This window comes from Lactuca serriola, chromosome 1 (genome assembly GCF_051521515.1).
Source record: "Lactuca serriola cultivar US96UC23 chromosome 1, Lser_US96UC23_V15, whole genome shotgun sequence".
Classification (NCBI taxonomy): domain Eukaryota; kingdom Viridiplantae; phylum Streptophyta; class Magnoliopsida; order Asterales; family Asteraceae; genus Lactuca; species Lactuca serriola.
In genome coordinates this window covers 7,733,134-7,745,555 of record NC_136408.1, presented here as the reverse complement: position 1 = coordinate 7,745,555, position 12,422 = coordinate 7,733,134, and the positions used below count along the sequence as shown (strand labels likewise).

Genomic DNA, 12,422 nt, shown 5'->3' with positions numbered 1-12,422 from the left:
CACATAAGCCATGCATACTAACATATAAGGATGTCGTGGGCTCCCCCAAGGTCTTATACCTTCATGTCATAGGCTCCCCCCATGGTCTTTACCTAGGAATGCCATGGGCTCCCCCTCATGGTCTTATATCTAACTGTCACGGGCTCGCCCCAGGGTCTTCCATGCAATAACATATATAATCAACTTAGCATATCATATCACAGAAGTATTTATCATACTACATGGTATGGTTAATAGCGTAGTTTGAAGCCAATGGAGAGCTTTTTATACATTTGACTTCCATTCCGTTTGTTGCATATTACATATTTCTGATTGTCTATTGATTGTCTATCTCCTTACATGGAAATTTATTGTTCTAAATTAGAAAAAGCATAAATTTTATGTAACATCCTGTTTATTAAATAAATAGATAGATAAAAATTGATGAACGAATCGTCGCCCTAAATCCATATTATTTAGTGGGGTGTTGGTTTTGGGGAGCCAAATGTTACAAATTGGATTATTCGGGGGTTACAGTGAAATTTTTGGATTTATTTTGTAAAGATTTTTAGAAGACATGGGTTGTTTGGTAAATTAGGGATCGAATTTGAGAGGAATTATGGAATCAGGGGTGTAATTGGTAAATATTGTACCTAAATTGTAATGGATTTTAATGTTGAGGGCTAAAACGGTAAATTAAGGACTCATTTGGAAAGATTCTTATGGGGGAGGGGACATATCTATCATTATAGGGTAAAGTTTCCTATGGCTGGGTATATAACCCATACAAACCCTAACCCTAATTGGAACACCATTAGCCGCCACCTCCTTCTTCACCTCCGGTCGCTACCGCCACCATATGAGCCCTCCTCAGCCGCCGTTTGCATCATCAAGCCCGGCAGCCATCGCCTCCGCTGCTGCATCGTCGACTCGAAGTTGAGGACCGCCACTGCTTTCATACTGTTGAAGACCGCCGATGAGGCACGTGGCGTGTGCGTGTGTGTGTTTGTGTTAGTGTATGTGTGAGTTAATTGGGTTTTTGCTTTGTAATATTGTAACTGATGCTAGAATAATAAAAGAAACTCGTAACCACCACCGTGAGGTGGTAGCCGCCGCCGTGAGCCGCCGTTGACCACCACTACCCGAGGTGGTAGTGGGTGTTGCCCAACTAATGAAACCCTAATGGGCCTAATAAAATCCTAATTGATCTAAGGACTTAGTTTTGGGCCTATTGGGCTATGATTGGGTTGGAAACCCTAATTAGGGTTTAGAAAACCCTAATATTGGAATTATTTGGTTTGGACTTATTGGGACCCGCATTTTGGACCATTGGAGTGAAGTTGTGACTCAAGCCCGATTTCATTATATGTTTGGACTTAATGGATTAAGTCCTTAATGGGTTAAGTAGGAACACTTAAACCTAATCGTCATTTTATGTGAAAAACCCTAATTGGGTTTGGGTTCTTATTTGGCCATTTATTGGAATAAGCTGTTGTGGGACTTTGTAGGCCAATTGGGAACATATTGTGGACTAAGGAAATTATTGGGCCTTAGGATAAGACCCATTAGAGAGGCTTAAGACCAATTTGGAAAATTGGGCCACAAGTGGGCCATAATTGGGCCTTGAGGACTATTAGCTATTGGGTCATCAGAATGCCCAGTGGTTGGACTGGACTACATGGTTGGACCTTAAAATTTGGAAAATTTGGCCATATGTTGGGCTTTGGTCCATGGTTTAACTTTTGGGCCTTTGGATTGGGCCTTGGAATGAATAAAGCTAAGTTAGGGTAAAGTAGTATTTTACCCCAAGTATGGAGTTGTGGTTATGCATTGGAACCCAATTACTGATTGGGTGTGATTTTGATTATTGACAGTTCGAGAATTTATCATCCAGCAGCTAGAGTTTTGTCTGCGGGACTTCAGCAGTGCGAGGTGAGTCTCCTCACCATACCAATGGGTCTAAGGCACCAATGCCGACCCATTTTATGATATGCGATATGCTAGCTGATTATGTGGAAGACCTCGGGGGGTTCCCGAAGCAGTAGACTAAGACCATGTGGGGGTTCCAATGGCAATTAGTTATATGTGTTATGTGGTATGCTAGCTATTATGTGATATGTGGTATGTTAGATATTTCTGTGATATGCGATGTGCTAGTTGACTCTGTGTTGCTGGCATGGAAGACCTCGGGGGGTTCCCGAGGCAGTTGAATATAAGACTGGGTTGTTGTGGGCCTTTGTGGGCCAATTGGGAACATATTATGGATTAAGGAAATTATTGGGCCTTAGGATAAGAGACCCATTAGAGAGGCTTGAGACCAATTTGGAGGCTTTGAGGACTATTAGCTATTGGGCCATCAGAATGCCCAGTGGTTGGACTGGACTACATGGTTAGGCCTTAAGGTAAGCCCATATAGAGGTTTGGGCATATGTTGGGCTTTGGTCCATGGTTTAATTTTTGGGCCTTTGGATTGGGCCTTGGATTGAATAAAGATAAGTTAGGGTAAAGTAGTATTTTACCCCAAGTATGGAGTTATGGTTATGCATTAGAACTAATTACTAATTTGGTGTTATTTTGATGATTGACAGTTCGGGAATCTGTCATCCAGCAGCTAGAGTTTTGTCTGCGGGACTTCAGCAGTGCGAGGTGAGTCTCCTCACCATACTAATGGGTTTAAGGCACCAAGGCCGGCCCATTTTATGATATGCGATATGCTAGCTGATTATGTGGAAGACCTCGGGGGGTTTTCCAAGGCAGTAGACTAAGACCATGTGGGGGTTCCCATGGCAATTAGTTATATGTGTTATGTGGTATGCTAGCTATTATGTGATATGTGGTATGATAGATATTTTTGTGATATGCGATGTGCTAGTTCACTCTGTGTTGCTTGCATGGAAGACCATGTGTGGGTTCCCATGGCATTCCAGGCTAAGACCATGTAGGGGTGCCCATGGCACCCGGTGTAAGACCATGGAGGGTTTCCATGACACCTTTATATGTTGTATATATGGCTTATAGGGTTTGTATATGTGTTAATTGATTATGTGTTATGTTGATATGATATTGGTATGGAAGACCCCGGGGTTCTCGAGGCAGTTGGATATAAGACCATGTGGGGGTTCCCATGGCTTTCATGGTTAAGACCATTTGGGGGTTCCTATGGCAGTGGGCTAAGACCACGTGGGGGTTCCAGTGGCACCCGGTGTAAGACCTTGGAGGGTTTCCATGGCTTCCTTATATGTTTATATGCATGGCTTGTGTAGTTGATATGATTTATGTGAGTATGTGAATAAGACCTTGGGGGTTTCCATGGTATCTTTATATGTGTATAAGCATGCTTATGCGATTGTTATGGTTTATGTAGCTTTTATAGCCGATATGGATTATGTAGTTATGTGGATTGTGTGGGGTATGCTCTGGGGAACTCATTAAGCTTCGTGTTTACAATTTTGTTTATGGTTTCAGGTATCATCGATTTGGAAAAGAAGGGTTCGGATTGATCGCAGCGCACACACCTATGATTTCCGCAATAAATGATTTTGGGATAAACTCTGATAAATATTTTACTTAATGATGATTTGAAGTGTTTGAAATAAATGGTATCAATGTTTTAGCTATATGAAAAATGAAAATTTTACCCTTAATTTTTGGGTCGTTACATTTTATATATGAAATCAGGCCCAGTCCAAACAGTGGGCAACCCGGGAGGTCGCCCAGGACCCATGTCTCTAAGGTGGCCCAAAATTCCTAGAATATATCGTACATATAGAGAGAAAAAAAATCAACTTATTTAAAAATGCTAGGAAAAATATTTTCTTTAAATTAGTTGTTTTATTAATGTTGTGGTTAGGTTTATTGCCCGATCATATATTAAAATAAAGTTGATTTGTTTATATCTTTTTTTTAAACTCTAGTTAGTCATCTATGATTCTATTCCGCCCGGATACTAATAAAAGTCTCCCCAAATCCAACAAAAATCCATTCATCCCAATTTTTTTTCTACATATTTGGTTCAAGTTTTAATTGAGATCATGCGAGTTTGTTACAAAACTATATTATGACTTTCTTTTGTGTGATTTGGTTTGAATGAGATCATGTTGATTAGATATTGTTCAACATGGTACGATTATAGTGTAAATTTGATGCCTATGGAGAGGTTTTCATACATTAATTCAGCTGTTTATCCTTTTTTTTAAACGACAAATAATTAAATATCTTATGTCTGGGCTTACCTAGTTAGTTGTTAGATTAGAATCATTCATGTTAGCCAAGTGGGCCACCCCAATTTGTTTATCCTTTGACTTCCACTCCATTTGTTGCTTATGTTGCATACTTCTGACCGTCTATCTCCTCACATGAAAATTTATTGTTCTAATTTAGAATAAGCATAAATTTTATATGTGAAATCATGATAATAAACAATAATATTATCGTCATTGTTAGGTTTATTGCCCGATCATATAATAAAATAAAGTTGATTTGCATGTCCTTTTTCATAAACTCAAGCCATCAGTCTCATCCAGATACCGATGTAAGTCCCACCAAAATCCAGCAAAAATCTAACCTTCTTAATTTTTTGTACTTATTTGGTTCATGTTTTAATCTTCATTGTCATTTTGGTCCATATATATATATATATATATATATATATATATATATATATATATATATATATATATATATATATATATATATATATATATATATATATATATATTCAGTTGCATTGTGTTCCATGTCATCTACAAAATGATAACATATGAAATTAGGAACCCGAAGTCTTTTAAAATCGAACTAATAGGTGAGGAACTTGCACTACCTTCTATGGGAAGATCAAATCTGACTGTACTCTGCTCATGTTCTTTTACATGGCTGACTCGAGTTATGGATTGTGTTGCAAACAACGTTCTCATAGACAAATCTTGATTTTGTGTTGTTGCAGGTGTTGCAGATGACAATTTCAGAGATGATTCTTGACTTAGTGTTGCATTGCCTTTTGTGTCATCTACAGAACAGGATCAAAAGAAAAAAAAAAAGAAGCCAAAAGTCTCTTTAATGCAATTTACTCAATCAGCAGGTGAACAAAATGCACTACCTTCAGAAGGAAGGGTAAATTTTACTGTATTCTGCTAATAGTTTTCTACATGACTGGCCCAAGTTGTGGCTGGTGTTGCAAATGTTTTCACAGACAAATCTGGATTTTGTGGTGCATTGCCTTCCGTGTCATCTATATATAAAAAGAAAGAATGAGTCAAAAAAATTCTAAAATCAAACAAAGTAGGAATTTAACTTTGACTACCTTCAATGGGAAGGGCATATTCGACTGTTTTCTCCTGAAGATCGTCAGGAAAGGCAAATTTGATTGTATTCTCCTAAAGATGTTTGCCATGACTGATTTGAGTTGTAGCAGGTGTATTCATTGACACTTTGATAGATGAAATTGGACCTTGTGTTGTAATGGTGTCATCTATACTCTGTTGATTGTCTTCAACATGATTGACTCGAGTTATGACAGGTGTTGCAAAAAAGGCTTTCAGAGACAGGTCTGAATTTTGTGTTGCATTACTTTCTGTGTCATCTATAAAACAGCAACATAAAAAAGAATTAAGTCAGAATCATAAATATTCAAGTTATCTGATCAAAGAGGTGAAGAACTTGCATTACCTTCTTCCTGATGATCTTCTACATATCTGACTCGGGTTGTGGCAGGTGTTGTAAATAACGCATTCAGAGAAAATGTTGCATTTGGTGTTGCATTCTCATCTATAAAATCATATCATAATAAAAAGAAAAAAAAAACGAGTCAACATTCTGTAGAATTCAAATTATTCAATCAAAAAAATGAAGAACTCCCACTACCTTCATCAGGCAGGGCAAGACTAACAGAATTTTCCTGGGGGTCATTCACACGACTGATTTGAGTAGTGGCAGGTGTTGCAAATAACATTTTCAGAGAAGAATAATCTACAAATAATATCAAAAGAAAGAATGAGCCAAAGGGTTTTTAAAACTCTAATTATTTGATCAAATAGGTAAGTGCTCATCCCTCCTTGTACATTACTGATTTGAGTTGTGAGTTGTGACTAGTGTTTTAAATAAAGCTCTCAGAGTTGAATCTGGATTTTGTGCTCTGTGTCATCTATAGAATGATATCATAATAAAAAAAACAAGCCAACAGTCTGTTAAATTCAAATTATTCAATCAATTAATGAAGAACTCCCACTACCTTTATCAGGCAAGGCAACACTGAAAGAATTTTCCCAAGGGTCATTCACACGACTTATTCTAGTTTTGGCTGGTGATGCAAATAACGTTTTCAAAGAGGAAACATCTCTAATGATATCAAAAGAAAGAACGAGTCAAAGGGAGATCCAGGCAACTGCTTTGATTTCTTTTTCAGAAGCATCTTTTGTTTGCTTTTTCGCAACAGTCTTACAAGTAGGAGATCTAGGCATCTCAGTTTATTTTACTATTTCTTTCTTTTCAACAGAAGGTTTCTTGCTTTCTTTCCCCTGAGCTTTTTGCACGACAGATTTTCGCCTTGTGTCCTTTTAGGAATGTTCATAGGTTCTTCAAACGGAAGAACCACTTCAGTTACTTTAGACTGCATGACGGATTTTCTTCCATTTACATTTCTTCTACCTGCAGGCTCAGATGGTTCCTCAAGCTGTTGAGCCTGAGCTTTGCTTTTACCCTTTCCTCCAGAAGATTTCTTTGCAATAGGAGTCTTGGACCTTGTAACTTTCTTTTCATTAACAGATTCCACTTTGCTTACTTTTTGATTCACAACTGTAGACGCTTCAACTGGTGTCTTGTTTCTCTTTGATTGCCTTGTACCCTTGTTAGCATTATCTTGAGTTTCAGGAACTTCAGCAATTTTCTCTTCACTTATTTTCTTTGATCTCCCACGCCCCAATTTCTCATTGAGGTTTATAATTAGCAAGCAAATTCTTACATCACTGAATGCTTTTAAATCATTCTATCTACATGGTTTTTTTTAGTTTAATTAAATTGTTCATTATTTAAGCTTAATTAATCATAATTCATACACTGTTGCTAGTTCTCAATTTATTCTTGAACGCTTAAATGCTGGCACTAAATTGAAAGTAACAACAATTTCTTGCAAGGAGATATGTTTGATTATCTGAAATAGTATGTAAAATGGATTGATATAAAACAGATCCCGATAGATAGTTTCATTCGTTGTTCATGATTATCTGTCTTTGAAACTTTATTATTTACTACATTTTTTCAACTATAATATTGTATATTCATTTTCTTTTCTTGTTAAAGAATCATACTTGAAAAAATTATATCCATTTATAATAACAACTTCACCTATAGTTTTGGACCAATCTGGGCTATCGTGGGCTATGCTAAGCACAACCATTGGAGAACAATAATTTAACAAGTGACAATGTAACTCATGGGAATGATAATGTCACTAAGGGACATGCAAACGAGGATGTGGTCACTAATACAAATCGTAATATCAATCACAATGTTGATAAAGTAACAAATAAAAATGACAATCCAGATAAAAAACAGATTTACACTTGATATAATTAGATAGACTTTTCAAAGTATATTGTCCTAATAAGAAAAAAAATTTGAAAATATAATTCTACAGAATTCCTTGATTAGAAAAAATGTAATTCACAGTAATGTAATAGAAACGGAAGTAGGATGCTGTAATACAAAAACAGTTGAAAATAAGTTGTTCCTTGAGTTCCTAATAAACCAAGTTAAGACACCACTTACAGATTTCAATGAGTTTCTATGTTCAACAGCATTTATCTGGTCGGATGTCGTTGGTCCAATTCCCTTAAATTAATTTAGAGCATAAAACATTAGTTGAAGGATAATCGTTTGCAATTTAGACAATTTTTACAATGATAACATTTGAAAATTACCTTAAACTGCTCCAGGTCATGCCTGGTTTTGAAATTAGAATCATGGTTCAATACAACATGTTATAAATTGAAATCATTATGAGAAAGGAATAGCAAAATTAAGATAACTTCAACTTACTAATCGCCTGTTTTCAGTAATTCCAATTATTTCCGGTATAACAAGCTCTACAAAATGATTCCAACTTAAAATATGAATTTTTGAAAGCTTAAGCAAAAGACTAAAACTTTCATGATAAATCTTTCAATACTAAAGTTGCATTTGTTACAAAGAACATGATTAAATAAAGGACTACTGTCTAAGGCTATTTTTCAAAAACAAAGATGAGGAGGGCATTTCTATCGTTGCAAATATGAGATGAAGATCAAGTTTTGTCCCCACCTTTTTGGGTGGCATAAACATTTGCAATTTTTTGTCCAGTTGACATCAGTCCAATAGATACGAGGCCTTCTATTATGTCCTATATAACAAATCACAAATCTACCCAAAAGAACTAAACATGTATGTCATACTTGTATCTCAAAAACTTTTTGTTTGATATATAGTAGGTTAGATTTCTCTCGTTTGACCCAAAATTGAGAACTCAACTATCCTTTTGAAAATATTGGTAGTCGATTTTGAAATTATCTCGGTGTATTGCACAAAATATAAAGAAGTATTAATCAGATTGGAGACAATTGAGTTTAGAATTATAAAACACATGGGAGTATGAGCCTACTCTCTCAATTGTAAGTTCGGATCCCACCAAATCCTCAAACTGCACATCAATATAAAATTTCAGTCATTATAACAATAATCATTGACACCATTAACCACGATATCATCTTGTTGCCATGGTTTATTAATGTTATATTTTTGTTAATATAAACAAGTATAATTTTGACTTATATTAATATAAGGGTTAAAGGCATAAAATAACAGCACCCTTTTGTTAATTTTTTTGTTATAACATTATGTTTTTGTATCTGTCTATCAAAACATTGTACATTGAAATATGTACCTAATTATAGCAATATCATCAACGGAAAAAATTAATTTCCATCGCTATAATTAAATGGACTTTTAAAGAATACTGTTCTAAAAAAAACAAATGAAAGTATTATGCTATAGTTAGCTACAATACTTACAGATTCCGCTAAACTTCTATTTTTAATAGCAAATATCTTGTTGGTTCGCCGAGATGCAACTTTCTGAAATAAATTACAACATAAAGTATTAGTTAATGGAGAATCATATTTCTTTGGATAATTCTTACAATAATAACATGTGAATTATCTTCAATTGCTTCAGGTTATTCCTGGTTTTGAAATTAGAAACATATTACAGCTTAGCATGTCATACATTGAAACCATTATAAAAAATCAATAGCAAAATTAAGACAACTTCCACTTGTTCCCGGTTTTCAGTAAGTCCAAGTATAAATTGTGTAGCAAGTTTTGCAAAAGGATTCCATTTTAATTAACTTGAAATATGAAATCTTGAGAAAAAGACAAAAACTGTCATGATAAATACATGTCAAGGTTTCGTTTGTTACAAGGAACATGATTGGACAATGGACCATATCGGAAAGAATCGGGCAAGATCTCTAGGGATATTTAAAAAAAATGAGGACGAAGAGGACATTTATGTCCTTTGCACACCCAAGATCAAGAGCGAGTTTTGTCCCACTTTTTGGGAGGGATAAATATTGTGTAATGTTAGCGAGTTCTGCACACCCAAGTCAACTTTAAAGTATACACTATATTTCTCCAAAACCTTTCTTGCAAAAAAGTTGATGTTAGCCTCTTCCCTGCAACATCCTTTGACTACTTGGTATTGTTCCATTCCGGAGACGTACCATCATCCCCAAATTGTTTTTTTTATGAATTTGAGAAAGAGTAATGAATGATGTTGCAAAATTGTGCAACAGATTCCATTTTTTCTTGTATTTTTTCAAAATTGGCGAGGGCTTGCTACTTCCTTGTCCCATGTTATCTTCATTGTAGTCATCAACAAAGCTATTGCAGGCATTGATGATGCAATGGATCCGGGTAGGAGATATGGTACACCCGAACCTTCTAAGGTAGTGGAACTTGATGACTACGATGAAGATGACATGGGACAAGGAAGTAGCAAGCCCTCGCCAATTTTGAAAAAAATACAATAAAGAATGGAATGTGTTGCACAATTTTGTATCATCATTCATTACTCTTTCCCACAGTCATAAAAAAAACAATTTGCGGATGTAGTCCCTAGAGATCTTGTCCGGTCCTTTCCGATGTAGTTCATGGTCCAATCATGTTCCTTGTACCAAATGAAACCTTGATATTTATTTATCATGACAAGTTTACATATTTTTCTTAAAATTTCATATTTCAAGTTACTTAAAATGAAATCCTTTTGCAGAACTCACTATGCAAAATATACCTGGATTTACTGAAAACCGGGAACAAGTTGAAGTTGTCTTCATTTTGCTATTGATTTTTTATAATGGTTTCAATGTATGACATGTTAAACTGTAGTATGTTTCTAATTTCAAAAGCAGGAATACCATGAAGCAATTAAAGTTATTTTCAGATATTATTATCGTAAGAATTATCCAAAGACATACGATTCTCCTTCAACTAATACTTTATATTATAATTTATTTCAGAGAGTTACATATCGGCGAGCAAACATGATACTTGCTATTAAAAATAAAAGCTCAGCGGAACCTGTAAGTATTCTACATAACTATAGCATAATACTTTCATTTGTTTTTTACAAGAACACAATACTTTAAAAGTCCATTTAGTTATAACGATGGAAATTAATTTTTTCCGTGGATGATGATTGAAATTTTATATTGATGTGCAGTTTGAGGTATTGATGGGATCCGAACTTACAATTGAGAGAGTAGGCCCATACTCCCATGTGTTTTATAATTCTAAACTCAATTGTCTCAAATCTGATTAATAGTTCTTTATATTTTGCACAGTACAACGAGATAATTTTAAAATTGACCACCAATATTTTTAAAAGGATAGTTGAGCTCTCAATTTTGGGTCAAACGAAAGAAATCCAACAAACTATATATCAAACAAAAGTTTATGAGATGCGGGTATGACATACATGTTTAGTTCTTTTGGGTCAGATTTGTGATTTGTTATGTAGGACATTGTTAAAAATAACAGAAGGTCTCGTATCTGTTGGACTGATGTTTTTGAAAATAGCCTTAGAGGGTAGTCCTCTATCTAATCATGTTCTTTGTAACAAATACAACTTTAGAATTGAAAGATCTATCATGAAAGCTTTAGTCTTTTTCTTTAAGTTTTTAAAATTTCAAAAATTTATGTTTGAAGTTAGAATCTTTCTGCAGAGCTTGTTATGTCGGACTATGCAGTTATCGCAGTCTAAAATCTTATTGCGGTCACTTGCAGTTATTTAAAATAACAGTTCTTGTGGTGGGATTGCGGTTTTATATATATATATATATATATATATATATATATATATATATATATATATAATATCACAAAAACTAACCTGTTTACAAGTTAAAACTATAACCCGGTACACAAAAAGATTTACAAATTAAATGCATAACGGAGGTTTGATTACAATTACAAATTAGATGCATTAACCAAGGTTTGATTACAAATTAACCGAGTATATATATATATATATATATATATATATATATATATATATATATATATATATATATATATATATATATATATCACAAAAACTAACCTGTTTACAAGTTAAAACAATAACCCGGTACACAAAAAGATTTACAAATTAAATGCATAACGGAGGTTTGATTACAATTACAAATTAGATACATTAACCGAGGTTTAATTACAAATTAACCGAGTCTTTATATCTTTATTTGTTTCAACTTCTTTCCATCCGGTTTCTTCCGAGTTCTGACGAAAGGTGATTGGCATTATAACATTACAAGTTGTCGGCTAATCTATATCAAAGTACTTTTTTTATAAATATGTATAAACAGACCAAAAAAATCAAACAGCGGGAAAAAATCGGGATACAGGTATTGAAATATCGGTGAAATAACGGCCGATATAGGTGATAATTTCGGCTCCGATATTTCAGAACGCTATTTGAAACAGGGATTTTGCAAACACCCGAGAAACGTTATCACACCGCGATCTCGGCGCTATTAACTGCCCAGATGTCGAAAATATCTGAAATTACTGAAAGCATGCGACAAGTAAGTTCAAGTTATCTTAATTTTACTCTTGTTTTCTCATAATGATTTCAATTTATGACATGCTAAATTGAGCTATGTTTCTAATTTCAAAACCAGAAAAGACCTGGAGCATGTTAAGGTAATTTTCACATGTTATCATTGTAAAAATTATCTAAATGGCAAACGATTATCCTTCAACTAATGTTTTATGCTCTAAATTAATTTAAGGGAATTGGACCAACGACATCCGACCAGATACATGCTATTAAATATAGAAACTCACTAAAATCTGTAAGTGATGCCTTAACTTGGTTGATTAGGAACTCAATGAACAACTTATTTGCAATTGTTTTTGTAT

At 34.6% G+C, this 12,422-nt stretch overlaps 1 protein-coding gene across 1 annotated transcript in view; it reads right to left on the bottom strand.

Annotated features, from left to right (window-relative positions):
• Positions 1 to 5,336: 5,336 nt before the first annotated feature.
• The window catches only part of LOC145093263 (uncharacterized), a 57,762-nt gene continuing 50,676 nt past the window's right edge, over positions 5,337 to 12,422 (bottom strand). Inside the window, exons 15-17 of the mRNA XM_079031655.1 lie at positions 5,839 to 5,943; positions 5,644 to 5,742; positions 5,337 to 5,557 (exon numbers count right to left, since the gene is read on the bottom strand). Of these exons, the coding sequence (XP_078887781.1) occupies positions 5,352 to 5,557; positions 5,644 to 5,742; positions 5,839 to 5,943 (410 nt within the window). The 3' untranslated portion in view covers positions 5,337 to 5,351. The remainder of the gene's footprint in view (positions 5,558 to 5,643; positions 5,743 to 5,838; positions 5,944 to 12,422) is intronic.